At 40.7% G+C, this 27818-nt stretch overlaps 3 protein-coding genes across 12 annotated transcripts in view; 2 read left to right on the top strand and 1 right to left on the bottom strand.

The window, feature by feature from the left end:
* The window catches only part of CRYZL1 (crystallin zeta like 1), a 49491-nt gene extending 38005 nt beyond the window's left edge, over positions 1–11486 (top strand). The window contains exons 9-14 of one of the 5 annotated variants that reach the window (XM_023190840.2): positions 1241–1339; positions 2763–2884; positions 4306–4411; positions 9189–9234; positions 10471–10551; positions 11366–11486. In XM_023190840.2, coding sequence (XP_023046608.2) covers positions 1241–1339; positions 2763–2884; positions 4306–4411; positions 9189–9234; positions 10471–10551; positions 11366–11372 — 461 coding nt within the window. In that variant the 3' untranslated portion in view covers positions 11373–11486. Of the gene's footprint in view, positions 1–1240; positions 1340–2762; positions 2885–4305; positions 4412–4529; positions 4590–4615; positions 5012–9184; positions 9235–10470; positions 11053–11365 lie in introns of those variants that run through there. The other 4 variants (XM_023190845.2, XM_023190834.3, XM_023190858.2 and 1 more) reach the window with 4 other exon arrangements.
* A 193-nt stretch (positions 11487–11679) lies between these two features.
* Positions 11680–23407, top strand: DONSON (downstream neighbor of SON). 3 transcript variants are annotated; one of them, XM_023190807.2, is made up of 10 exons: positions 11680–12071; positions 12762–12842; positions 14191–14394; positions 16229–16407; positions 17309–17487; positions 18404–18485; positions 18596–18700; positions 19162–19360; positions 21434–21646; positions 22563–23407. In XM_023190807.2, the coding sequence occupies exons 1-10, from the start codon at positions 11757–11759 to the stop codon at positions 22698–22700; spliced, it is 1695 nt and encodes a 564-aa protein (XP_023046575.2). In that variant the 5' UTR covers positions 11680–11756; the 3' UTR covers positions 22701–23407. The 3 variants fall into 3 exon arrangements, with proteins under 3 accessions (XP_023046575.2, XP_023046583.2, XP_023046587.2); XM_023190815.2 differs by having other exon boundaries at positions 16271–16407; XM_023190819.2 differs by lacking the exon at positions 14191–14394.
* A 79-nt stretch (positions 23408–23486) lies between these two features.
* SON (SON DNA binding protein) overlaps positions 23487–27818 on the bottom strand; it is a 34000-nt gene continuing 29668 nt past the window's right edge. For 2 of the 4 annotated variants that reach the window (XR_003309753.2, XM_026456035.1), the window contains 4 exons: positions 27497–27644; positions 25314–25385; positions 25086–25201; positions 23487–24608 (listed from right to left, as the gene is read on the bottom strand). Coding sequence is in view for 2 of the 4 variants with exons in the window: in XM_026456035.1 (XP_026311820.1) it covers positions 24549–24608; positions 25086–25201; positions 25314–25385; positions 27497–27644 (396 nt within the window). In the remaining 2 variants the exon portion in view is untranslated. The remainder of the gene's footprint in view (positions 24609–25085; positions 25202–25313; positions 25386–27496; positions 27645–27818) is intronic. The other 2 variants (XR_003309754.2, XM_023190733.3) reach the window with 2 other exon arrangements.

Raw genomic sequence — 27818 nt, forward strand, 5'->3', positions numbered from 1 at the left:
AATCTGGGCAGCTCTAAGAGGAATTCTCTTCAACTAGAAGGTGTTAAAAGATACAGAAAGGAAATACAAACATGTTGTTATTTGCCAGTTCAAAATTCTGAGAATTATTTTTAATTCTGTCAATAATTTATATTCAATTAATATGATACTACTAATATCCTTTAATGCAGCCAGTTAAAATCTATTTCATTTGTACTGACTCTCCTAAAAATCATGTTCCTTTTCCTTAGCTTTAAGATTTTTTCTTCATTTGGGAGAGTAAGTGAGGAAGAGAGGGGGATTTCTATGACTGAGAAAGGGTGAAACAGCCTCTAGTAGATAATTACCTTATTATACAAATACAGACTGTTCCCAGCTGACAGTGTTTTGATTTAGGATTTTTAAAATGTTATGATGGGTTTATTGGATATTAAGTGTATTTTTGACTTACAGTGGGTATATTGGGATGTAGCCCATCATAAAGATGAGCATCATCTGTATATTTTGATGCTTTTTAGCTCTAAAGACTACTAAATATGAACATACTTGAGAAACTACTTAATCTAGCTGGGGGTGGTGGCTCACACCTATAATCCCAGGGATTTAGGAGGCCAAGGCAGGAGGATCACATGAGGCCAAGAGTTCAAAAATAGCTTAGGCAACATAGCAAGACCCTGTCCCTACAAAAAAATTTTAAAAAATTAGCCAGGCATGGTGGCATGTACCTGTAGTCCTAGCTACTTGGGAGGCTAGGGCAGGAGGATTGCTTGAACCCAGGAGTTGAAGGCTGCAGTGGGCTGTGATCACGCCACTGCACTGTATCCTAGGCAATGGAGTGAGACCCTGTCTAGGAAAAAAAAAAAAAGAAAGAAACTGACTTAATCTTCCAGTTCATGTCTTCTTATATATGTACCTCTGTGTTTTCAGATTCCTAATTCTGGCAACATATCCTATACCTGTAGAAAATAGTGCTCTGTGTCAACAGACCAGCCTTGGATCACCTTCTCCTCAAAATGTTCGCATTTTAATTTTATTAAATATATAGGTCTCTTCGTTTAGACTGCTATATCCCATATTGGGTTAGATGAGAAAAAAGTATAATTTAAATTGACTTTCTCCCTTTAAATTCAGTAATTATTTGAATTGCTTAACTCATTTCGGAGAATAGATATTTATTTGCTTTTCTTTTTCTTTTTCCCTGATTTATTTGTGTTGATCACATACAGAACAGTACAATTGCCTGATTTCCTGTCCTTTACAGCCCGAGTGATTGATGTATCTAATGGGAAAGTTCATGTTGCTGAAAGCTGTTTGGAAGAAACAGGTGGCCTGGGAGTAGATATTGTCCTAGATGCTGGAGGTAGGTACCTTATGAAATTAGTAGCCTGTGTAGTTTTTTTAGTTTGATGAATTTAAGAAAAAAATTTAGGGCATAATTATTAATGCACTTATTAAACTGGATGTTGAGTTTTGGGTTTTGTCTTTAACTAAAGACTTTTTAATTTAAATTGGAACTTCCACCTTATTCTCATTGTAAGTACTGTATGTAAGAGAGAACATGTTTATCTTTTACAGTGTTGACCAGGGGTGTCGCTTCCCTGGCCACGTTGGAAGAAGGATTGTCTTAGGCCACACATAAAATACATTAACACTAATGATATCTGATGAGCTAAAAAAATAAATAAATAAATAAAATCTCAAAAATGTCTTACAATGTTTTCAGAAAGTTACGAATTTGTGTGGGCCGCATTTAAAGCCATCCTGGGCAGACTGCAGGTTGGACAAGCTTGGTGTAGACATTAGAGTAACAAATGACATATCGCTACAAGAAATCTAGAAACATGGCCTCCTCGGTGGTTCCCAGATAACACAGCATCATTGTGATGCCTTTTCAGTCCCATCTGCTGTGTGTGGCTGCCTTCTATTGGATAGTTGATGTCCGCAGTCTCTATTTGGAAAATGCCAAAGTTTGTTCCAGTTTCACTTTTGTTGAATATTTTTAGTTTAACCAGTATCTTTTTAACACTTACTCTGAACACACTTAAGTAATAGCATGACTCCTAAAGGATAGGTTTTACAAGCCTGCAAAGCGCTTCTATTTATACTTTGGTAGAATTTATCTTCTAATTTGAGAATCATGGATGACTATCGTGTGGTTTTTTAAACCAGTATTTTCTAAGATTTGAAAATAGCTCAGGATAATCTGTCAGTGGAAGTAAATACATGCTTTATTGCATCATTTTTTCACATGGACATTTCAGTAATTATCTCAAGACTATCCTGAGTCTGACTTTTTTAACTGGGAATCCACTCATCTCACTATACTAAGCTATCAGTGTTAATTATCAGATTTGGTTATGTGTTACATTACCTTGCCTGGTTTTCAAATGAAGATAGATTTTTTATCTTTATTTATTTCTATAATAAATAGATTTACAATAAATTATAATTAAATGTAGAGTAAATTTTATGATCAGTTTAATGCAAAAAGTAGATTTTATGGCATCAGAATACATTGTGTGTTGCTTTTTCTAAGAAAAATGTTTCCTCATTCGTACATTAAAAAGTAAAGAGAGTGCTGGACACAGTGGTCTGCGCCTGTAGTCCCAACTCATGAGGCTAAGGCTGGAGGATTGCTGGAGTCCAGGCCAGCCTGGGCAACATAGTAAGACTTTGTCTCTAAATAAATAAGAACTTGTTTGAAGAATAAATTTTTGTCAGATTATTATAAAATATATTTCTTCTCTCTCTCTTGTTTTTTTTTTAAACTATTCCCTTGCAAGTGAGATTGTATAGTAAAGATGATGAACCAGCTGTAAAACTACAACTACTACCACATAAACATGATATCATCACACTTCTTGGTGTTGGAGGCCACTGGGTAACAACAGAAGAAAACCTTCAGGTATTCAGAAACCATAAAGCATTACCATTACACCAAAGGGGTGTAATTAACAATAAAGTCTAAGTTATTTGAGGCAAGGTATGACTAAATTAGTATAAAATCTGGTCCAGGTACAGTGACTCACATCTATAATTCCAGCACTATGGGAGGCCGAGGCGGGTAGATCACTTGAGGCCAGGAGTTCAAGACCAGCCTGGCCAACATGGTGAAACCCTGTCTCTAGAAAAAATACAAAAATTAGCTAGGCATGGTGGCACAAGCTTATATTCCCAGCTCCTTGGGAGGCTGAGGGCTGAGGCACGAGAATTGCTTGAACCTGGGAGGCGGAGGTTGTAGTGAGCTGAGATTGCGCCACTCTACACCAGCCTGGGTCACAGAGTGAGACTCTCTCTCAGAAAAAAGGAAAATCTGAATCATAAATTTACCTTTATTTTTCATTCCATATTTTATATGTAGCTACATATTTTATATGTAGAAATGTAGCTTTTTTTTACTTTAGCAACATGTTGGCCAAATTGTTGAAATACTGCCTAGCAGAGACATACTTTCAGCAATGAAGTATAATTTTATTTAGTGATTTAGACATGTGACTTATGATTTTTTCTTGAAACGAAGTTTCACTCTTGTTGTCCAGGCTGGAGCACAATGGCACGATCTCAGCTCATTGTAAACTCTGCCTCCCGGGTTCAAGCGATTCTCCTGCCTCAGCTTCCTGAGTAGCTAGGATTACAGGCGCCTGCCACCATGCAAGACTAATTTTTGTGTATTTAGTAGAGATGGGGTTTCACCATGTTGACCAGGCTGGTCTTGAACTTCTGACCTCAGGTGATCCACCTGCCTCAGCCTACCAAAGTGTTGGAATTACAGGCGTGAGACACCACGCCCAACATGAATTTTTAATAGTATTTCAGATAGCATTTTTTTCTTGGTAACATCGTTGACATATACTTAGCAAAATATTTCCATATAAAATTATCACAATTTCCTAATTATTCAAACTGGAATTACTATACACGTTTATGTATGTTATCTCTCAAGGTTATATTTTTCAGCATTCTAGTTACATATTTACATGATGGCTGATATGCAAATACCATAATTCTTACATACCAATCTTCACTGATTTTCCAACACCCTCATGAAGATAGTGAGAAAAGACACACACACACCCCTACCACTTCATCACCAGGATTCTAGATTGGCCTTGCATCTGCCATATACTTATCACCTCGCTGTTTCATCGTTTTGGACCAGGAAATAGAAAATATTATCATTTACATGTTATTAAATGTTATTTATGTGCATATTTTTGTGATTTGGACATCATTTAATTTGTGTAGAAGTTTTTCTGACTCAAGATACCAATCATCCTGCTGTTAAACTCACAATAATTGATTAGTCTTTGTTTTATTCTATCCAAGTTGGATCCTCCAGATAGCCATTGCCTTTTCCTCAAGGGAGCAACGTTAGCTTTCCTGAATGATGAAGTTTGGAATTTGTCAAATGTACAACAGGGAAATTATCTTTATATCCTTTTTATCGACTGATTTGAGTTTCTGGCTTGAAACCTTGTACTGTACTAAGTTCTTTCATTACGATAATAGGAAATAATAATAGCAGTTAAGTTTCCTTAAGTATGCCAAACAGTGTTGCAAGTGCCTTGCAAGTATTAATTTAAACATTAAAGCAACCTTTTGAGATGTAAGTACTGTTATCATCCCCATTTCACAGGTGAAGAAACTGAAGCATAGAGATGTTGATACAGACTCAAGGATGGAGCAAGTGGCGGAACAAGAATCACACTCAGGCAGTCTCTCTCCTTTCTGAATGGAGATAAGCCATAAGATACGTGAAAAATTTTGTTTTTAACCTGACGTTAAGGAAATTACACATCACCTTGAAAGGTTGCACACTTACTCCTATGATGGTGCCATTGCGCAGAAACATTTCAGAATACTTTTCTAAATTAAAGAGTTTGTGGAGTGTTTTATAAATATCAATGCTAGGAAATCTTTATCAAATGAAGATGGGTTTGAGTTTTGAAACAGAAGTCATTCAGAGATAAGTCTGGTGTGACTGAAGCCAAATCATTCCAGTTGAGTAAAAATAATAAAAAGTTTGGAATATGCCGGACGCGGCGGCTCACGCCTGTAATCCTAGCACTTTGGAAGGCCGAGGTGGGCGGATCACGAGGTCAGGAGATCGAGACTAACCTGGCTAACACGGTGAAACCCCGTCTCTACTAAAAATACAAAAAATTAGCCGGGCATGGTGGTGGGTGCCTGTAGTTCCATCTACTTGGGAGGCTGAGGCAGGAAAATGGCGTGAACCCGAGAGGCGGGGCTTGCAGTGAGCCGAGATCTAGCCACTGCGCTCCAGCCTGGGAGGCAGCGAGACTCCGTCTCAAAAAAAAAGTTTGGAATATACAAACAATTTCAAAAAGAAAGGTCCAAATCTCTTTAGAGTAAGGTCAACTTAAGAATTCCTTTTATTCGGCCGGGCGCGGTGGCTCAAGCCTGTAATCCCAGCACTTTGGGAGGCCGAGACGGGCGGATCACGAGGTCAGGAGATCGAGACCATCCTGGCTACTACGGTGAAACCCCGTCTCTGATAGAAAATACAAAAAACTAGCCGGGCGACGAGGCGGGCGCCTGTAGTCCCAGCTACTCGGGAGGCTGAGGCAGGAGAATGGCGTGAACCCGGGAGGCGGAGCTTGCAGTGACCTGAGATCCAGCCACTGCACTCCAGCCTGGGCGGCAGAACAAGACTCCGTCTCAAAAAAAAAAAAAAAAAAAAAGAATTGCTTTTATTTCTAAAATCTCTGGCTTAGAGGCAGCAGCACTTGGTAAAAGTTTTAATGTATTGGATAAAAAAAAATAAGTTATCATTACTTGATAGAGCATACGTGTGTTTCTGAAGAAAGATTTACATAGCCTTACACTTGTCTCTAGTGAATATCATACTTTACATTTCTTAAATGTGCCTAGTCATATATGTGTGATATATATAAAGGCCAGTTCCCTCCGGGAGCAATGACAGAATTTATTCAGAGCTTTAAAATAGTTATGTAGGCCGGGCGTGGTGGCACGCGCCTGTAGTCCCAGCTACTCATGAGGCTGAGGCAGGAGAATCACTTGAGCCTGGGAGGCAGAGGTTTCAGTGACCTGAGATCGTGCTGCTGCACTACAGCCTGGTGCCAGAGCGAGACTCCTCTCCAAAAAAAAAGTTACACAATTAGTATACTGCATGTATTGAGTTTTAAGGAGTAGATTTCAAAACTCCTTCTTGTAGTGCATGTATGAATTTAAAGTTGTTTCTGATTAAATATTTCCTATTAAATTTGAAAATTAGATTTAACTTTCTAAAAGGATTTTTAATTAATGTCATTTTTTAAAAAGGTACATGGGCTGGTGCAGTAGCTCATGCCTGTAATCCCAGCACTTTGGGAGGCTGAGTTGGGCAGATCACGAAGTCAGGAAATCGAGACCATCCTGGCTAACATGATAAAACCCCCGTTTCTACTAAAAATACCAAAAAAAAAAAAATTAGTCAGGCATGGTGGCACACGCCTGTAGTCCCAGCTACTCCAGAGGCTGAGGCAGGGGAATTGCTTGAATCTGGGTGGCGCAGGTTGCAGTGAGCTGAGATTGCGCCACTGCACTCTAGCCTGGAGACAGTGCGAGACTCCATCTCAAAAAAAAAAAAAGTATATGTCCAACCCAGTAACATTGTAATTATTAAGAATAACATGGAGTGATGCTACAGTAGAGAATACCACGTGGCTATTAAAAGTAACATTAGGCCAGGCGCGGTGGCTCAAGCCTGTAATCCCAGCACTTTGGGAGGCCGAGATGGGCGGATCACGAGGTCAGGAGATCGAGACCATCCTGGTTAACACGGTGAAACCCTGTCTCTACTAAAAAAAAAATACAAAAAACTAGCCGGGCGAGGTGGCAGGCGCCTGTAGTCCCAGCTACTCGGGAGGCTGAGGCAGGAGAATGGCGTGAACCTGGGAGGTGGAGCTTGCAGTGAGCTGAGATCTGGCCACTGCACTCCAGCCTGGGCCACAGAGCAAGGCTCCATCTCAAAAAAAAATAAAAATAAAAAATAAAAGTAACATTAGTTAACATTGGAATACTATGTAGCTATTAGTTTTGAATCTTACATGTTGGAAACTAGACTGACTGCTTTGCTGTATATAACTTAATTCTCTCAAACTACCTCTCCCAATAAGAAGGCAGTTTTAACCTATTTGACAAATCCTTGGACCAAGTTGAAACATGAAATGTGTATATGAAATACTGTACATTTTCCAGAATCAGAAATATATGCTATGCACACAGGTGAGAATTTTATTAACAGCAGTAGGAAGGGAACTTGCAGGGATGTGAATTAGTAAATTTATATTCTTCAGTTTCCTTTTAAAAATATTTTTACATGACTTATATTTTCTATTTTGCATTTTCTTTTTTTTTTTTTTTTGAGACGGAGTCTCGCTCTGTCACCAAGGCTGGAGTGAAGTGGCGCCATCTCGGCTCACTGCAACCTCTGTCTCCCACGTTCAAGCAATTCTCCTGTCTCAGCCTCCCAAGTAGCTGAGACTGTAGGCGCATGCCACCATGCCTGGCTAATTTTTGTATTTTTAGTAGAGGTAGGATTTTGTCATATTGGTCAGGCTGGTCTCGAACTCTTGACCTCAGGTGATCCACCTGCTTCAGCCTTCCAAAGTCCTGGGATTACAGGTGTGAGCCACTGCGCCCAGCCCTAATTTGCATTTTCTAAAGTTCTGAATCATACTGTAGTCCTCACTTGTCCAAACCCTCCTCATTCAGTTCATACAAGCTAAGTTGCTGCTTGTTATTTAAGAGAGACATCTCCTTCCAACTGTGTCATTCTAGGCCATAAATAATTCAGAAGTACTGGCAATTACATAGCATTTTGATCTTAATATTATAATTTCAATTAAATTAGCAAGATAGATTTTTCTTTGATTTTTACATCATTTTCTGATTCTCTTAGTGACATACAGCCCCCTGTATCTGAGGGTTCCACATCCAGGGATTCAACGAATCAAAGATCAAAAATATTTGGAGGCCGGGGGCAGTGGCTCATGCCTGTAATCCCAACACTTTGGGAGGCTGAGGCAGGAGGATGGCTTCATCTCAGGAGTTTGAGACCAGTCCAGGCTATATAGGGAGACCCTGTCTATACAAAAAAATAAAATAAAATAAATTAACCTGTTGTAGCAGTGAATCGCTGTGGTCCTAGCTGCTTGGGAGGCTGAGCATCACTAGAGCCTGAGAGGTTAATGCTGCAGTGAGCATGATCATGCATTCTAGCCTGGGCCACACAGGGAGACCCTGTTTCCAAAAAAAAAAAAAAAAAAAAACTCTGAAAAAGTAATAATACAACAATAAAAAAAACAGTATAACCACTACCTACATAGTATTTACATTGCGTTAGGTATTATAAGTAACATAGAGATGACTTAACGTATAATGGAATTGTGCCTCGGTTATATGCAAATACACCTTTTTTTTTTTTTTTTTTTTTTTTTGAGACAGGGTCTTGCTTGTTGCCCTGGCTGGAGTGCAGTGCTTAGTGTAACCTCCAGCTCAGTGTAACCTCAAACCCATGTGCTCAAGGGATCCTCCTGCCTCGGCCTCCCCAGTAGCTGGGGAAACAGGCACATGCCACCATGCCTGGCTAATTTTTAAATTTTTTATAGAGAGCCTTGTTTCCCAACCTGCTGTGCTATTTTCTGTAAGGTACTTGAGTATCTGGAGATTTTGGTCTTCATGGGGGTCCTGGAACCAATCCTTCATGGATGCTGAGGGATGACTGTATATCATACACACACAAAGTTTACTGGCTTCTGCAAACAAATTTTGAGCCTATTACCAACCAGCCTGGTCAACAAATGTACATCTAAAGTAAGATATGTAAGTGCTAAAATTATTTTTAACTTAAAATGCTATATGTAATATAGAAATGACGACTAGACACTATTTCATTCCCATCCATTTAGATAATAGTGGTGAGCACTTAGGATAAGCACCAGGCTTGACTTGCTGCTTTTGTCCCTTGTTCTTGGAAATTTAGGCTCTGTTACACCACCAACTCTCAAATCACTTCCCTGTTTTAGAGCTAAACTTGATGTCCTCCAGAATTTCTTTAACTTGTTAAATCTCTGAGAGTACAAAACTTGAAACAAGAGAAAGTGACCTGCCTGGCATCCTCTGCTTATTGAATGGTTTTATTTAATTCTCCTTTACATTGCCACCTTAACAATCCTTCCAGCTACGTATCTTAAAGGATGTGATGGAGAAGTTATCAACTGGTGTTTTCAGGTATGCTAAAGTAACCAAATCATTGTTCTTGTTTTTCTATTTTCAAGGAGCTAAGGCAGGCAGTCCCATTTTTGTTTTAGCTCTCGCCATGTGCCTGTTGCCTCTATATTGTATTATTAGGTTGGTGCAAACATAATTGTGGTTTTTGCCATTGAAAGTAGTGGCAGAAACTGTAATTACTTTTGCACTGACCTTATATTTCATTTAGATAAATAGCTGCTCTTTAATATTTATCAAAGTGCATCTGGTGGCACACCAGTAGGTACTTCTAGAGATAGAAGTGGCTTGTGAGTTTTCCTCACTCCATTATATAGTGTACCTCACCCTTTGCTTTTCCTCATCACCCCTCCCAAAGCAACTTGAAATAACTAATAGCTTGAAGGAGAGAAAACCATGGTATATTTGTTTAAAGTTGAGTATGTTTATCACTTATAAAAGAGGGAGTAGGCCGGGCGCAGTGGCTCACCCCTGTAATCTCAGCACTTTGGGAGGCTGAAGCGGGTGGATCACCTGAGGTCAGGAGTTCAAGACCAGCCTGGCCAACATGGCAAAACCCTGTCTCTACTAAAAATACAAAAATTAGCTGAGCCTGGTGGCAAGCACCCATAATCCCAGCTACTGGGGAGGCTGGGACAGGAGAATTGCTTGAACCTGGGAGGTGGAGGTTGCAGTGAGCCAAGATCTCACCTTTGCACTCCAGCCTGGGCAACGAGAGAAACTCTGTCTCAAAAAAAAAGAGGTAGTAAATAAAGAAGATAATTTTTTTCCTTCAAAACTTAACCACTTTTAACATTGGAAACACTAATGGACAAATTTGTTTGAATTACTTAAAGTAATAGATTTGAGGCCGGGTGCAGTGGCTCATGCCTGTAATCCCAGCACTTTGGGAGGCTGAGGTAGGCACATCACTTGAGGCCAGGAGTTCAAGACCAGCCTGGCCAACATGGTGAAACCCATCTCTACTAAAAATACAAAAATTAGCCAGGCTTGATGGTGCATACCTGTAATCCCAGCTACTCAGGAGGCTGAAGTATGAGAATCGCTTGAACCTGGGAGTTGGAGGTTGCAGTGAGCTGAGATCGTGCCACTGCACTCCAGCCTGGGCGACAGAGCCAGACTCTGTCTCAAAAAATTAATAAAGTAATAGATTTGAGCACTAGCATTTGTCATATACCACCCCATTTGTTCTACTTATCTTTAACTTGACCTGACATTTCTAATTTCATTCCTTCTCAGACCTCAGTTGGATGAACCCATTCCACTGTATGAGGCAAAAGTTTCCATGGAAGCTGTTCAGAAAAATCAAGGAAGAAAAAAGCAAGTTGTTCAATTTTAATTTTCTTCTTTCTCAGACCTCAATCGGATGAACGTATTCCAGTATTTGAAGCCAGAATTTTATTTGGAAATTGTTGAGAAAAACCAAGGAAGAGAAAAGCAAGTTGCATTTTTAAGCACGTTCCCCTGCTAAGACAAGATGCTCAGTTGACACATTTGAAAAGTGTTTGAAAAATTCTTGTGCAAATGATCAAGATCATTCTATAATTAACATCTTAAGGGAATTTTCTAAAAGCCTTTTCATTGTTCCTATATATTTTGCCCCTGCTATAAAATTCCTTCCATGAAGAAAACTGCTGCTTTCAGCAAAAGCCACACTACTCTATTGATAAAGCTGTTGCAGGCCTTTGCTAAGCTATCAAAGTAACGTATTAATTTTCTGTCAACTCCGTTCTCAACACCTTCCTTAAGTCTTTGCTGTCATAATTTAAGCATTTGAGTATATTTTGAAGTCTTAAAGGACCTAGCCCATAGGCACTTAAATTTTGTGTTTTCAACTATTCATTCACTCCGGCTTTCCCCAGGATCAAAGAAGAGGATCCCATTAACTTGCCAGTGGCCGCTGCCTGGAAGGCTGAGATGACCAGGCACTGAGAACGGGGAAGGGAGGTTGCCGGGAGGCTGCGCTGGCATAGGAAGCGTGCTGACGTCTTATCTGAGTTCTCTATTTGGGGGTTGAGGAAGGTGGCCTAGTCCCCTCTCCTCGCCTATTGAGAGCAGCAGCCACTGTCCTCTCTTAAGTTTATGGAAGCAGCAGCCCATGGCCGCAGCTCAAGTTTGTTTCCTTTTCACCCAGGCGCTAAACCCCGGGCTGATCACATCCGTGCTGCGGGCTTAAATAGCGTTCAGCTATTTCGGTGCCCCACAGGGTAGTGCACATCAGCGCCCTGGATCGCATGCTTTCCAGAAGCGTCGCTGAACCTGGCGATTGGACTCCTGTCGAGGACCCGGCAGAAGCGCCAGGGCAGGGTCACCGCTGGGACCGTGGGCGTTGACGGCCTCCGGGGATCGCGGCCGAGGGCTGGGTCTCGCGGGCTGTCCGCTGCGCATGCTCCGCTAGGAACCGGCGGGGGCGGGGCGGGGCCGCGTCGGGGACTGGAGCAAGGCGCGGCGCCACGTCGGGGGCGGGCCCGGCGAGCGCGGGAAGGCTCTGCGCGGCTGCCGGCCGGCCTCAGCTGCCGCGCGTCATGGCCCTATCGGTTCCCTGCTACTCACCCAGCTTCCGAAAGCCGCCCGAGGTAGTGCGGCTCAGACGGAAAAGGGCCCGGAGCCGTGGAGCTGCCGCCGAGCCGCCCCGTGAGCTGCCGGAGCCGGCGGCCCGCCGAGCCGCCCTGGCGGCGGGGCTGCACCTTCGCCCTTTCCCTGCCGTGGGGGGCAGAGGCGGTGGCGGCGGCCCGGGGGCTGCCCGGAGGAATCCTTTCGCCCGCCTGGACAACCGACCGCGGGTCGCCGCGGAGCCCCCCGACGGGCCGGCCCGCGAGCAGCCGGAGGCGCCGGGCCCGGTGAGTGTCTTGTAGCCTGGCCGCCAAGGGTCTCTGTCTTGGGTTGAGCCAGCTGTGAATCGGGGGTGGAAAGTCCTCGCGTTGGAGGCAAGGAAATGGGCGCGAAGACTTCGGCCGCCCGTGGCTTTAGGGTGCCTCGCGCTGGGAGCCGCGGCTCTGGCAAGGCCGGATTTGCGGGAAGAGCGCGCCGCGCGGGCTGCCCCGCTGCGGGCTGTACTCACGGGACGCGTTCCCTAGGAAAGTGAGGGGCCCCTTGGAGGACTTAAAGGTGATTTAGAAGAGAGCTGGAAAAACCCTGAGACCCCCATCTTGCAAGGACGCTGTTCGATGGGACAGGTGACAAACCCTGCTTCCCCGTGATTCAGGGCCTCCCTTCTCTCACGCACTCCAAATTATTCTGGGGATGGGGGAATGCTGAGGATTCTTGGGGTCAGAATTCCCTAGCATTTGTCCTATGCAAAGCCTTTTGGATCTTTCTGTTTGAAACACCGGTCCTTGTTCCTCTCAATTTTGATACTAAAGTTCAGGCACAAAACTGAAGTGTTGAAACTCATAGATTGGATGGGGTGCGTCTGAATTTGGGTGCTCTTGCATTTATTGAGAAGCGTGTATGCCAGGTGAGGCTCTGTACATATTTAACGCAAACTTCAGCATCCTTTAAAATTTAAAGGACAATATTTTTAACCTCAGTTTTTAGATTCTAATCAAGAAAATGATTTGCTATGGGAAGAGAAGTTCCCTGAAAGAACAACTGTTACTGAATTACCCCAGGTAATACTTTTTAAATATCATTAGAATGTGTATTTGTATAAATTTTTTTTCCGTAGCTAGGATTTGACCCTATTTTTAAAACTACATTTATACTTCTCAGAAGCATTTTGCTTGGAAAGTAGTTTTACAGAGAGGCTTGATCAGGGGTGAAAATACGACATCAGCCAAGGTAAAGGAGTTGGTTTGATACAGTAATGATGACTGTAAAGATAGCCAGTGCTAAAATAGGCCTAATAGACGTGGGGGTTTTCTTTTACCCTCTAACAGTTTTTAATACTCTTCTTTGGGCAGTTTTCTTCTCCAGCTCATCACTCAGAGCCAGCCCTCCTGGCCCACCTCCACAGGTTGTGGCATAGCACTGAACCTCATTGCCCCCCTGCCCTAACACACACACGTTTCCATTCCCCAACCGCTACTATTGTGCTGTGTAGTTTGATAAATGCGGTTTGTCCTAATGGGAACAGGCTAGAACAGTTCTCCAAGACCCAGTTTCTCTTGTAAATAAGTGACCTTCTTATGGTCTATCAAAGATAGTTCCCCCTTCCCTCATATTTTATTGTTATATAAAAGAATCCTTGGCCAGGCACGGTGGTTCATGCCTGTAGTCCCAACTCTTTGAGAGGCTGAGGCAGGTGGATCACCTGAGGTCAGGAGTTCGAGAACAGCCTGGCCAACATGGCAAAACCCCGTCTCGACTAAAAATACAAAAAAACTAGCCAGGCGTGGTGGCGCATGCCTGTAGTCCCAGCTACTGGGAAGGCTGAGGCACGATAGTCGGTTGAACCCAGGCGGTAGAGGTTGGCACTGAGCCGAGATCACACCACTTCACTCCAGCCTAGGCGACAGAGGGAGACTCTGTCTCAATTTAAAAAAAAAAAAATTACTGTATCGTGGAGAATGTTGACCTGAAAGGACAGCAGACAGATTGAGGGGAAATATATGAAGTCAGGAAATGTTTCTTAAATATGGGCTTTGTTAGCCCTGGATGCAGTTTCAGAGGCTTAACAGATCCAAAATGTTTAAACACTTTGAATATTTCTACTTCAATACAAACATCTGTACTACCATGAAGAACTGTAAAAACTAAAAAGTGAAATCTGCCCCTCCACAACCCCTACCTCCAACAACAACAAATTCCCTCTTCCCACAGATAACCACGGTTAGAAGTTTAGTGTGACTCCTTTCAGACTTTTTTTACAGTGTGTAATATATTTTTAGTGTTATTTATTATACAGTTTATATGATTTTTACTTTTCAGTGATCATGAGTATGTTAGCTGATAAAATCTTTAGGTTGAAGGTTTTTTCTTAATACTCGACTAATTTTTTGCATTCTTTGTTTTCTAAAGACTTCACACGTATCGTTCTCCGAGTCTGATATTCCGTCCTCAGAAAATACTGAGTTACCTGTGGACTGGAGTATTAAAACCCGACTCCTTTTCACCTCTTCTCAACCCTTTACCTGGGCAGATCATTTGAAAGCACAGGAAGAGGCTCAAGGTCTTGTCCAGCATTGTAGGGCAACAGAAGTTACTTTGCCTAAAAGTATACAGGTAACTCTGAAATAAAATATTTATGTGTTAAAGTAACAAATTAAGTGTGAAATGCTCTCCTTTGCAGAATAGCAGAGATACTGCCTTCCATTAAGTTTTTCTTTGGAAATTTAAAGATACAAAGACTTAGGAAATTTTGTCTTTCCCAAATGGTGCTTATGGTGCTTTCATACCCTTTTTTGTTTTTTTTTTTTTGTTTTTGAGACGGAGTCTCGCTCTGTCGCCCAGGCTGGAGTGCAGTGGCCGGATCTCAGCTCACTGCAAGCTCCACCTCCCGGGATTACGCCATTCTCCTGCCTCAGCCTCCCAAGTAACTGGGACTACAGGCACCCACCACCTCGCCCTCCTAGTTTTTTTGTATTTTTTAGTAGAGGCGGGGTTTCACCGTGTTAGCCAGGATGGCCTCAATCTCCTGACCTCATGATCCGCCCGTCTCGGCCTCCCAAAGTGCTGGGATTACAGGTGTGAGCCACTGCGCCCGGCCATACCTTTTTTTTTTAAGTCAAATTGAGTAATTGCTCATAAATTTAGATACTTGTACTGCAAATTAATCAGTGTTGCAGGCAAGAATTGTTAAATTATTTTTCTCTAAGGCTTTTTGAGAAAGAAAATAGAAGTGAAAAGCAATTGAGTGGGATTGCAAGGGCTGATGGATTTACTGATTTTCTTACCTGTGTAAGGAAAATTTTATAAATCTTTGGGAGTTTGTGAGTTCTAGAATGGTTTTAGAGAAATACATTTTGATTGTTTTAAAGCATCAACTCAAAACTGGGAGGCTGGGCACAATAGCCCATGCCTGTAATATCAGCACTTTGGGAGGCTGAGGTGGGAGGATTGCTTGAGACCAGCCTGAGTAATATAGTGAGATCCCTTCTCTACAAAAAATAAAAAAATAGCTGAGCATGGTGGTGGGTGCCTGTAGTCCCAGCGACTTGGGAGGCTGAGATGGGAGGATTGTTTAAGCCCAGGAGGTCAGGGCTGCAGTGAGCGCTGTGATTCCGCCACTGTACTCTAGCCTCGGTGACAGAGTGAGACTATTATTATTATTTTTTTTTTTTTTTTTGAGACGGAGTCTCGCTCTGTCGCCCAGGCTGTAGTGCAGTGGCCGGGTCTCAGCTCACTGCAAGCTCCGCCTCTCGGGTTTAGCCATTCTCCTGCCTCAGCCTCCCGAATGGCTGGGACTACAGGCGCCCGCCACCTCGCCCAGCTAGTTTTTTGTATTTCTTTAGTAGAGATGGGGTTTCACCGTGTTCACCAGGATGGTCTCGATCTCCTGACGTCGTGATCCGCCTGTCTCGGCCTCCCAAAGTGCTGGGATTACAGGCTTGAGCCACCACGCCCGGCCACGAGACTATATCTTAAAAAAATTTTTTTGAAGTCCCAAACTAGGTTAAAAAAGGATTACCCTGAAAGAGGTCTTGGTGTATTATACATCTTTTCAATACATAGATTAGGATGATTTGTGATTTGCCATATCAGTGTTTACTGGCTACTTATAAAACAGCATTTTGGAGAGAGGGCTGGACATAGTGTTACCTACACACACATGCCCACCCCTATTCCTCATGATAAAAAAGGTAGTGAATTGTCCTTAAGGATGGTAGAAACAGGCAGATGTTCCCATCTATGTTTAAATGTTCTGATACTGTGGTTTAACATTACATCTGGCCCAAATAAGGATAAATTGTGTTTTCATTCCTATAACAGTTATTAATGCTTTCCTATAGAAAGCAGTAAAGATTCTTAGACCTAAGTGTTTGGTATATATTATCTTCAAAAAAATTCTGTATTTCTCAATGGGCAAAAACTCTCCACTGTAACCTTTGGATTTTAGGATCCCAAACTCTCCACTGAGCTCCGTTGTACCTTCCAGCAGAGCCTTATCTATTGGCTCCACCCTGCTTTGTCTTGGCTACCACTGTTCCCTCGTATTGGAGCTGATAGAAAAATGGCTGGAAAGACAAGTCCTTGGTCAAATGATGCAACCCTGCAGCATGTTTTAATGAGTGACTGGTAAGATTAGTAAGAAAAACTTGTATAATTCAATAGTGAATTTTTATTTTAGCAGTATTCGCTAACATATTTGTGACTGGATACGTTAATAGCAGAAGGGTATCTAGATCCTTGTGAATTTTATCTGAACCTGTTAATAACCAACATGTAAACTGTTTAGTTTTTTTTTTTTTTTTTTTAGCTGTTATTCATTCTTTACCCAATTGTGGTAGAATGTATATAAGTGTTGGTTAAATATATACAGACCGACAGGCCGGGCGCGGTGGCTCACGCCTGTAATCCCAACACTTTGGGAGGCCGAGGCGGGCAGATCATGAGGTCAGGAGATTGAGACCATCCTGGCTAACACGGTGAAACCCTGTCTCTACTAAAAATACAAAAAAAATTAGCCGGGCATGGTGGCGGGCGCCTGTAGTCCCAGATACTCAGGAGGCTGAGGCAGGAGAATGGCATGAACCCTGGTAGTGGAGCTTGCAGTGAGCTGAGATCGTGCCACTGCACTCCAGATTGCGCCACTGCCAGGCTGAGTGACAGAGCGAAACTCTGTCTCAAAACACACACACACACACCCCTAATTCTTTAATGCTACTTCTTGTCTGTCTCTGCTTCCTTTTTTATCAGCAGCTCAGAGAAAGTCAGCAAGTAATTCTCAATTAAGTTTTGTTTAAAGGCAAAGTAAGTGTTTAAGTGGTATACACTGTTAAAGTATTGAGAAGTCATCAGCGAGTCCTCATAACCAATTTCAGTCCTTTAAAGCTAAGTCATACGTAACCACAAAAATTCAAACCATTATCTAAAATATTTGTGTTGTGTTTTAAACCAGGTATGAAACTGAATTATACAGAATTATAAACATTGCATTAAATGTTTAATAATATAAGAAAATGTTTTTACTTCATAGGTCCGTGAGCTTTACTTCTCTGTATAATTTACTGAAGACAAAACTTTGCCCCTATTTCTACGTTTGTACCTATCAGTTTACTGTCCTGTTCCGAGCAGCAGGATTAGCTGGAAGTGACTTAATCACAGCCCTCATATCTCCTACAACTCGAGGTTTAAGAGAAGCTATGAGAAATGAAGGTAAAAGTTTAGGTTTAAAGTGAGAATACTATACTATATAGTAAACTTATTTTAGCCTAAAAGTATTTGAATTTAAAACGCCTTTTACCAGTTGATTAGCAACATTAAGAAATATATTCTCTATTTCTAGGTTTTTTTCCCTCCCCCACAATTATTTAATCCAGCAGTCCCCAAACTTTTTGGCACTAGGGATCAGTTTCAAGGGCGGTGGGGAGGATGGTTTCGGCATGAAGCTGTTACACATCAGATCATCATTCTTATAAGGAGGGCACAACCTAGATGCCTCACATGCGCAGTTCACAATAGGATTCGTGCCCCTATGAAAATCTAATGCGACCACTGACGTGACAGGAGGTGGAGCTCAGGCAGTAATGTTCACTCACCAGTTGCTCACCTCCTGCTGTGCGGCCCGGTTTCTAACAGGCCACACGTGGGTACCAGTCCACAGCCCAGGGGTTAGGGACCCCTGATTTTAACTGTTCCTTCCACATAGTGTTCCCCTCTCTGATCTCTAAAATAAAACACATATTGGGCCAGATAGTCACCATCTGAATATACTCTTCTAGAAATTCATCTATAGTACCAGTTACCCCTTTAATAACATAATTTTCCAACTGAGGAAACCCATTAGTGAGTCATAAAATCTGTCTAATGGGCCCAATCAGTGCTTTTTCAAAAAGTGAACTGGGATACAGTGTAATTGATGAAAGAGTGTCACATGTATGTGTTGTCTCTCGAACCTCTTTCAAGGAAATATATTTTATGCATGTATGTAGGTTTGTGAAGAAAGCTTGAAAACTCTACTGCCTTAATCATTTATAAAAACCAACATTTCAAATTTTGTACACTCTAAAAGTACAGCATGCCTGGTAAATACTTTACATGAAAACTCAGTTACATTTTTTTCCTCATGTAGGTATTGAATTTTCTCTGCCTTTAATAAAAGAAAGTGGCCATAAGAAGGAGACATCATCTGGAACAAGCTTGGGATATGGGGAGTATGTGATTAAAATAACTTTATGTCATCCACTGACTTATGGACTCATGAGATAGATTTGTACAGGAGCAGCTTTGTGAAATGGGGACTCTAACTGTAGCAATTTCCTAGGGAGCAAGCCATCAGTGATGAGGACGAAGAGGAAAGTTTTTCCTGGCTGGAAGAGATGGGTGTGCAAGATAAAATTAAAAAGCCAGACATACTTTCTATCAAGCTGTATCCTTTTGGTTGCTGTTAATTAGAATTAATTTTCATTGAATGACGTTAGTGAGAAGTTTAACATTGGCAGTTTTATATGACCGTAATCTTGAATTATCTTCAGGTCATATTAAAACTAATTGTCCATTGTAATATTAAATAAGTTCTAAGTATCAATAAATGGTTAAATGGTGAACTGTTAAACCTTTTTTAATCAAAACGTTCAGTTGTGATTCTTTGTGGGAGAATAGGTGTGTTTTGACTAGAGAAGAAATTAGGTTCAGGTGTCAGTTTGTAGCAAATTCAGATTGTTAACATTTTGATTGAAACATATACCTTATGATTCGGTAAAGAGAGGTAGCAAGGGGATTTCCATTTCTTTGTGGAGGAAAGGAGTCTTGGGTGATTCAGAATCAAGATAACTGCTTTACACATTAGGTGAGATTTGCTTTTGCAATTTCCTTGATTGTCATCTTCAGTCGTAAAGAGAAACATGAAGTACAGATGGATCACAGACCTGAGTCTGTTGTGTTGGTAAAAGGAATCAACACCTTTACATTGCTCAATTTTTTGATTAACTGTAAGAGTTTAGTTGCTACCTCAGGTCCACAGGCAGGACTTCCTCCAACCCTCTTGTCCCCTGTTGCTTTCCGAGGTGCCACAATGCAGATACTTAAGGTAATAAAAAACTCCATAACCTAGCTGTTAATACAAAGTACTTTACTTTGTTTGATAGGATAAATTCTTGATTTAAAAAAACAAGAAAAAAAAACCTCATAGCATTTTTACTTGGTACATATTTTCCTTTTGCTTTCCTCCCATTAAAAAAAAAAAAAAATTATAGGCCGGGCACGGTGGCTCAAGCCTGTAATCCCAGCACTTTGAGAGGCCGAGACGGGCGGATCACGAGGTCAGGAGATCGAGACCATCCTGGCTAACATGGTGAAACCCCGTCTCTACTAAAAAATACAAAAACTAGCCGGGCGAGGTGGCAGGTGCCTGTAGTCCCAGCTACTCGGGAGGCTGAGGCAGGAGAATGGCGTAAACCCGGGAGGCGGAGCTTGCAGTGAGCTGAGATCCGGCCACTGCACTCCAGTCCTGGCGACAGAGCGAGACTCTGTCTCCAAAAAAAAAAAAAAATTATATAAGACAGTTACATCAAAGAAATTACGTGGAAATATGTAAATTACATGAAATCCTTTTTATTTTCTTTTTGAGACGGAGTCTTGCGCTGCTGCTTAGGCTGGATGGAGTGCAGTGGCGTGATCTCAACTCACTGCAACCCCTACCTCCCGGGTTCAAGTGATTCTTGTGCCATGCCTCAGCCTCTTGAGTGGCTGGGATTACAAGCACACACCACCAGCCCTAGCTATTTTTTTTGTTTTGTTTTTTCTTGTTTGTTTGTTTTAAGAGGGAGTCTCACTCTGTCACCTGCTGGAGTGCAGTGGTGCGATCTCAGCTCACTGCAACCTCCGACTCCTAGGTTCAAGCGATTCTCCTGCCTCAGCCTCCTGAGTAGCTGGGATTACAGGTGGGAGCCACCACAGCCAGCTAATTTTTGTATTTTTAGTATAGACGGAGTTTCACCATATTGGCCAGGCTGGTCTTGAACTCCTGGCCTCTTTTTAAATTATATGAACATGTATTATCTTTTTTTGGCTGGGGAGACAGGGTCTTGCTGTAGTGCAGTGGCACAGCTCACTGCAACCTCAACCATGTGGGCTCAAGTGAAATTCCTGCCTCAGCCTCTCAAGTATCTGGTACCACAGGTGTGCACTGCCATGCCCTATTTTTTTTTTTTTTTTGGGAGATGGAATCTCTGTCACCCAAGCTAGAGTGCAGTGACGTGATCTCAGCTCACTGCAACCTCCGTCTCCTGGGTTCAAGTAATTCTCCTGCCTCAGCCTCCTGAGTAGCTGTCATTACAGGCGTGCACCACCACACCTGGCTAATTTTTTTTTTTGCATTTTTAGTAGAGACGGGTTTTCACCATATTAGTCAGGCTGGTCTCGAACTCCTGACCTCATCATCTGCCCTCGGCCTCCCAAAGTGCTGCGATTACAGGCATGAGCCGCTGCACCTGGCCGCCCTGCATTCATTCATTCACTCATTCATTTAAAGACAATCTTGCTGTCACCCAGGCTAGAGGGCAATGGCTTCATCTTGGCTCACTGCAAACTCTGCCTACTGGGCTCAAACGATTCTTCTGCCTCAGCTTCCCAAGTAGCTGGGACTGTAGGCTCACACCACCATCCATGCCTGGCTAATTTTTTTGTATTTTTAATAGAGACAAGGTTTCATCATGTTGGCCAGGCTGGTCTTGAACTCCTGACCTCAAGTGATCTTCCCACCTTGGCCTTCCAAAGTGCTGGGATTATAATCATAATAAATTATATATGTAAATACAAAATACATGCTAAATCTTAGTAATAAAATTGAATGGACTTTAAATTTTTGTTTTTCCAATAGTCTGCATTGACAGTGTATTATTAAATCAGACAAAATACCATATGAAAAAATGGTATTCTCTGGAATATACTTCACCTGAAAATCTCATAATATGGAGAGGATGCTGAAAATTTACTCAGTATTTGTACTCACGTAACATTGTTTTGATGTCTTGGGAAATAGTTTTGTTCCATAATTGTTAGAGAGAGGAAACCCCAAATGGAAATATATTGAACATATTTTTGGCTAGACAAAAGGTTGAGAGATGATCATAATTTTCCTTTTCTTTAAATTTTCATGAAGGCACGAAGTGTAAATGTGAAGACACAAGCTCTTTCTGGATACAGAGACCAGTTCAGTTTGGAGATTACAGGTCCTATCATGCCTCATTCTCTGCATTCACTGACCATGCTGCTCAGATCTTCACAGAGTGGGTCTTTCTCTGCAGTACTATATCCACACGAGCCAACTGCTGTATTTAACATCTGCCTGCCAGTGGACAAAGTACTTGATAGGGTAAGAAAGACACCTATAAACAGACTGTTTCAGTTGTTTCCTCAAACTAGCTGGAGGGAAGTGAGTCATTTATGCTGAGTCACTTTTGTGTTTCAAGTAATTAAACTGTTACTTAATTATGAATTACTAGAGGAAGGAATAATGTCTGTAAGTTGTTTTTGTGAGGTAGCTTTCATGAATTCAGTCCAAGTACAATTTTCTTTCTTTTTTTTTTTTGAGACGGTATCTTGCTGTTGCCCAGGCTGGAGTGCAGCTGCGCCATCTCGGCTCGCTGCAACCTCAGCCTCCTGGGTTCAAACAGTTCTGCCTCAGCCTCCCAAGTAGCTGGGATTACAGGCATGTGCCACCACATCCGGGTATATTTTGTATCTTTATTAGAGACAGGGTTTCACCATGTTGGCCAGGCTGGTCTTTAACTCCTGACTTTAGGTGATTCACCTGCCTCGGCCTCCCAAAGTGTTGGGATTATAGGCTTGAGCCATGGTGCCCGGCCTCAGTCCAAGTACAGTTTTAACAGTGACTGAAGAACTTCCCATTTCAAAAAGGTACAACTTTTATTTTCATTTCCTCTTGGATCCAAAACTCAATAGTACCTGATTCCTTTATAGTTTAAGGAAACATGATTCACTGTGGGTATTTATTTAACCGTATTTGCCTTTAATTTTGAACATACTTAAGGTTTTTAGAGCTAGAATAATTAAGACCTTTAAAATTATCTCATGCATCTCAGTTGGCTAGACTTATAACCATTAATGTTTTGGGATTTTGTCACTACAAAAATTCTTAGGACCAACTTCTGTTGATAGGATGAATCACATGAATGAGACATTTGTCAATCTCCATAGTAATTATTTGAAACTCTTTTGTGTTTAAACATTGATGTGCTGTTTACTGACTTATATACACATTTCCACAGGAGGTTGTTCATAAGGAGCTTACTAACTGTGGTTTGCACCCTAATACTCTGGAGCAACTTAGTCAAATACCATTACTTGGGAAATCATCTTTACGGAATGTGGTGCTGAGAGACTACATTTATAATTGGAGATCCTGAACACCAAAGTAAGCCTAAAAGGAATCTTTGAGGAAAAAAGCCTTCTAGCAAGGAAATTCAAGATTCTTGAAGTTGAAGGAATATACTGACATGTTTATAAACGTAACTTTTATTACAGTAGCATCTAAGGTTTTAAATCAGTGTTTTCTGCTTTTACTGTTTTCACATTAGATTTTTAGATATAAAGATGAAAAACTCAGATAACTCAAATGAGCTATCTGTATCCCTACAACCTAATTGTATATTGAGTAGAAACTGAATTAATATGTTTCCTTGCAAATGAGAAATCACATAGCAGTTACCTCATGGCATTGTGACTAATAGCATCAGGGCAAAAATATGTTACTTTACCATTTACCTAAGACTGTTAGCAGGTTCTTGTTTGATAAAGGTAGAAAATAAATATAGGTAACATCTACTGAGCTAGCTGATTGGTGATGCTTCTACCTTAGTATCTTTCCTACTGATTTATAATTCCTTTATTTTCACATATACTAAAACTCTAATGCATGTTAATTCAGATAAAAAGGCATTTTGTATTCCACATAGAATAGTGTTAAGAATTGTGAAGTACACTGAGCTGTCATGGCAAAGTAGTATTTAATGTGCTTATAGGGTGGGAGGGTGGGTGGGTGTGGGGGTGGGGGTGTGTGTGTGTGTGTGTTGGGGGGATTGTATAATTCACATTTTTAAAATAAAAGTGCTTAGAAATCAAAAGCATTGGGTAAAGAAATAATAGTATCTAAGTATTTGTTCACTTCATAATCCAGAAAATAAAACACCACGTTTATTCCAGAGAAGTTTGTATTTGGGCCTTAAGCTTTTGAAAATAAAGTTTAGAGACATAGCATATGAATACCACTGTAATACACATGAAATATTCTATCAGACCCTAAAAATTAACATAAACTTTAACTTTCTCATAGTCAACAAAATAGTGGCTGGTTGCCAATTTTATTAGATAAGTTGGTTACAGCATTTTAATTATCATTTTACGTCTATCTAGGTGTAGCTGAAATTCAAAATGCACATCAAAGTAAAACTATATCACAACTCAATGCCATACTAAATGTACTTGGCCTCTGCAATAGTAGAATTCTAGTCAGACTTCATTTTTTACTCCCTTCTTATGACCCAAGTGGCTTTAACAGGAATGCAGGACTTAGTGCTGATCATCACACAACATACCACTTTCTTTTTAGAACCTCTACAAAATTTTGAGGGGAGATGGTGGCAATAGCCCTGTGGAACAGATCTTGATCACCTCAATAACACTGGCCCAGTATCTGTCCAGCAGAACCCACTGTGAAATAGTACAAGGTGCACAGCCCTTCACTGATTACAGGCAAGTGTTACAGTAGCCTAGCCATAAGGAAGGGGAGTTACATCATAGTACAAAATACAGTATAAAAGCGTTATTTAACATTCCACACTGAAGATTACTCTGATGCCTTCAAACAATCGTTTGGATGTTAGCCACTTAAACAAATACATCACTAAGGTAAACAATATAAACATACCAAAACCCTGTATGGTTAAATACAGTTTCCATGGTACAAAAATCAAAGCCTGGAGATGTTTTTACAGATTGCTTTTTACACAATGTCTTAAATTGCCAAATATTTACAACATTAAAGAGGAAATACATTGTGATGCAGAGTAAAATTATCTGAAATGATTATTATAAAACCTCAATCTATCTACGTGAGGCACTCCTGAAGCAAGTGGCATTAGCCATGAGGTCCTTTGGTACAAGGCCCATTGCTTGAAGAACCACAGTAGCTGCTGTGGCTTTAGCATGCTTCTTATTAGGGCTGGCAAAGCTGGGCTGGTAAGCGCTTCCATTTATCAATACCTATTCAAGAAAAACATACAATTGGGCTGGTAAGGGCTTCCATTTCTCAATACCTATTCAAGAAAAACATACAATAAGAACAGCATCAAACTTTAATATCTATTAGCTTTGTATTTTTTCACTAAATGCTAGAAAAATAATTTACAAAAATATAAAACCCATACTATATAAGTCAAATTATAATCTCAACCCAGAAGCAGCAAATCATTTGGGAAAAGGGACTGCAAATTAAAAGCAGGTCTCCAAATTGAGAAAAAGACTGATAAAAGTATTAAATTAATTCCCCACATTCAACTAGAAAATAACAAATTGTATACTATATTTTGCCCATATTTTTCCAATTTTTTTAAAACTAGGACATTGACAAGTCATATGAAAGCACCCTTCAGTTTAAAAACCCCACCACTTAACTACAAATACAAATCCCCCACCCATGAACAGAACCTTAATCCTGTCATCATGTTTACCCCTCACCCTCTAAGTCATCACATTAATAAATATATACAATTAATGCAGAAATTCATATTTACCCTAAAGAGAAAATGTTTGCGATGATCAGGGCCACTATCATGGACCAACAGAAATTCAGGTGGTTGCCACCTTCTCTTATTACAGATTTCCATCAAAGCAGACACAGGATGCTTGCCTGCAGCAGGGGAAAAAATATCCAGTTTTAAATTATTTCCACCAACTTCTGCAACAAATAATGAATTCAAGGTGGGATTAGGGTAAGAGGAAATTCAAAAATGTGCTCTCACCTGACAGATCTTTCATTGCAGCAGAGAAGTTCCCAGACCTCTTTTGTGCTCTTTCTCCGACTGCAACAAGACCTTCAAAAAAAAAAAAAAGATTGTTCACTAAATAACTTTCAAAGCACCATTTTAAAACAAAAGATTCCTCTGTAGGAGTCTGAACCTCAAAATGTATGCCTTCAGATAAAATCAAGATTCCTAGTACACTTGATTTCTCTTATCAATCTTCTCTTTCTTCTTTTACTGTTTTTCAGCATATAAATTTATATTTAATATTCATAGACCTTGGTATGAGAAATTGTAATAAATACCAAATGTAAACAGAAAACAAAATTTAAGTATGGCCAGGCACGGTGGCTCACACCTGTAATCCCAGCACTTTGGGAGGCCGAGGTGGGTGGATAACCTGAGGTCAAGAGTTTGAGACCAGCCTGGCCAACATGGTGAAACCCCGTCTCTACTAAAGAAACAAAAATTAGCCGGGCATGGTGGCAGCCGCCTGTAATCCCAGCTACTCGGGAGGCTGGGGCAGGCGAATTGCTTGAACCCAGGAGGCGGAGGTTGCAGTGAGTCAAGATTGCGCCATTGACAGCCTGGGCAACGAGCATAACTCCATCTCAAAAAAAAAAAAAGTTTATTGCCAAATGATTTCTGCAGATTTACTCTCTCAAAAAAAATAAGCCTCAGTTAAGACTCTTCCAAAAAAGGTTAGGATTTTAAGCCACCAAAAAGGTGAAAAAAGCGGTTGTCTCCAAATAAAATCGGTCCCTTTTTTCCTAGCAAACTCTCCTCTCCCTTCCTAACAAATGGGAGATGTTCTCAAAATATGAACATAACCTTTCTCCATAACCTCCCTCTCCATAGGCTTATTACAAAGGGGATTAGCTATATTGCTAAACCCAAACACTGCTTTCCCAATTCCATATACAGGTTGAGTATTCCTTATCCAAAATGCTTGGGACCAAAAGTGTGTCGCATGATTCCAGGTTTTCAAATATTTGCATTGAATTTACTGGTCGAGCATCCCAAATCTGAAGAGGCTGAAATCCAAAATGCACCAATGAGCATTTCCTTTGAGCATCGTATCAGTATTCAAAAAGTTTTCTGTTTTAGAGCATTTCAGGTTTCCAGATGTGGGGTGCTCATCTTGTATGTTACAGGAAATTTTTCAACCTTTGCTAAATAATTCCGTGCTAATACAAGCTTTTCCAAACCTATCCTGGGAAATCTGTGGTTCTCCGAGAGCTTACAGTCAGGCCATGTCCCACAGTTCCAAGGAGAATGCTTCCTGAAATTGTACAATACTTACACCAAAGTATTTGGTGCAGAGCTAGTTCATTTCCAAATTCATTAAGACAGATTAACTGTTGAAGTTAGCTTCAACTTACTGTTTGATTACAAAGATGAAAATAAATCCCAGTTTCACATTTGCCAGCTTTTATAAATGAGGTTTAAACAAGCTATAAAAAATCATACTGAGCTGGCAAGCCTCTCGTGATTCCACTTACATTATTCCAAAGGAAGAAGTTATTTAAAAGATGCCTATTAGCTATTATCTGTGGGAACGATTAAATACTTAACAACTACATACAAGCTACATGGAAGACACAGTGCTGTCCTGCCCAGGTATCTGAAGGTAAAAAGAAAATACAGTCAATGCTAACGGTTCCAAAATGCCTTAATACCAGGCAACAGGAAGAAGTAACACAAGTCAGCAGCTGGTCTACTATACTCTAACCCAACTAAACTACTGAGCTTGGGGGAAAAAAAAAAAGCAAACAGGGTTTATGAAATCTAGACTAAACAGCATTGTAATAAGAAATAACAAAAAATAAACCAAACTAGAAATAAGGATGGTTCTTTGTCAAAAGAAAATAAAATGGAAATCCTGTTTTCTAAATATGAAATCTGGTTGAATTTGGAGGTGTAGTAATTAGATATATACACATTTCCATATTTAGCAACTAGCATAACAAAAGGTGCCTTTTAAAAGTTCAAACTGGTGTCTCTATCCATAGTTACATAAAAGTTGCTTCTGTGAACCCCAAAAGGGGTTAATGTTTTTTCTGACAAATAGCTGTATATAAACAAGAAATGCCTTCAAGTTCAGGATCACTGGGTTCAAAAGGATGTATCAGAGGTAATGTTAAAGGAGGTGTTAATAAACATTTCAAAAAAGAACTTATTACCTTTTCGGTCTGTCTTAAAATCAACTAGGATGGGTTCCTTATTGCCTTCTTTGTTTTTTCCTAATCCTTCTCCTTCTCTCCAGCCCATTTTTCTCATCAAAACGGCTCCCATTCCTCCAGTTACCGGGGCTGCTCTTAAGAACTGATCCTATCCAAAGAAAGAAAGGTAAAATATCCCCATTTTACAGTTAGAATGTGGTAACAGATTCGTTGCTTACTTTCTAAAAAGAGGAATCTTATTTTACTTCTAGATCTGTTATAGCAATTAAATGTAAATTCCTCTATATACATACTGTAGTGTGTATGTTCTGATTATTTTCAC

Source organism: Piliocolobus tephrosceles, chromosome 19, assembly GCF_002776525.5.
Source record: "Piliocolobus tephrosceles isolate RC106 chromosome 19, ASM277652v3, whole genome shotgun sequence".
Classification (NCBI taxonomy): Eukaryota; Metazoa; Chordata; class Mammalia; order Primates; family Cercopithecidae; genus Piliocolobus; species Piliocolobus tephrosceles.

What these genes read in the sequence shown, in the direction of transcription:
- DONSON (XM_023190807.2), top strand. Translation starts at nt 11,757, where the DNA reads ATGGCCCTATCGGTTCCCTGCTACTCACCCAGCTTCCGAAAGCCGCCC. An exon ending in CATGTTTTAATGAGTGACTG is followed by an intron (nt 16,408 to 17,308) that starts GTAAGATTAGTA and finishes TTTACTTCATAG; the next exon opens with GTCCGTGAGCTTTACTTCTC. An exon ending in AGAAGCTATGAGAAATGAAG is followed by an intron (nt 17,488 to 18,403) that starts GTAAAAGTTTAG and finishes TTCCTCATGTAG; the next exon opens with GTATTGAATTTTCTCTGCCT.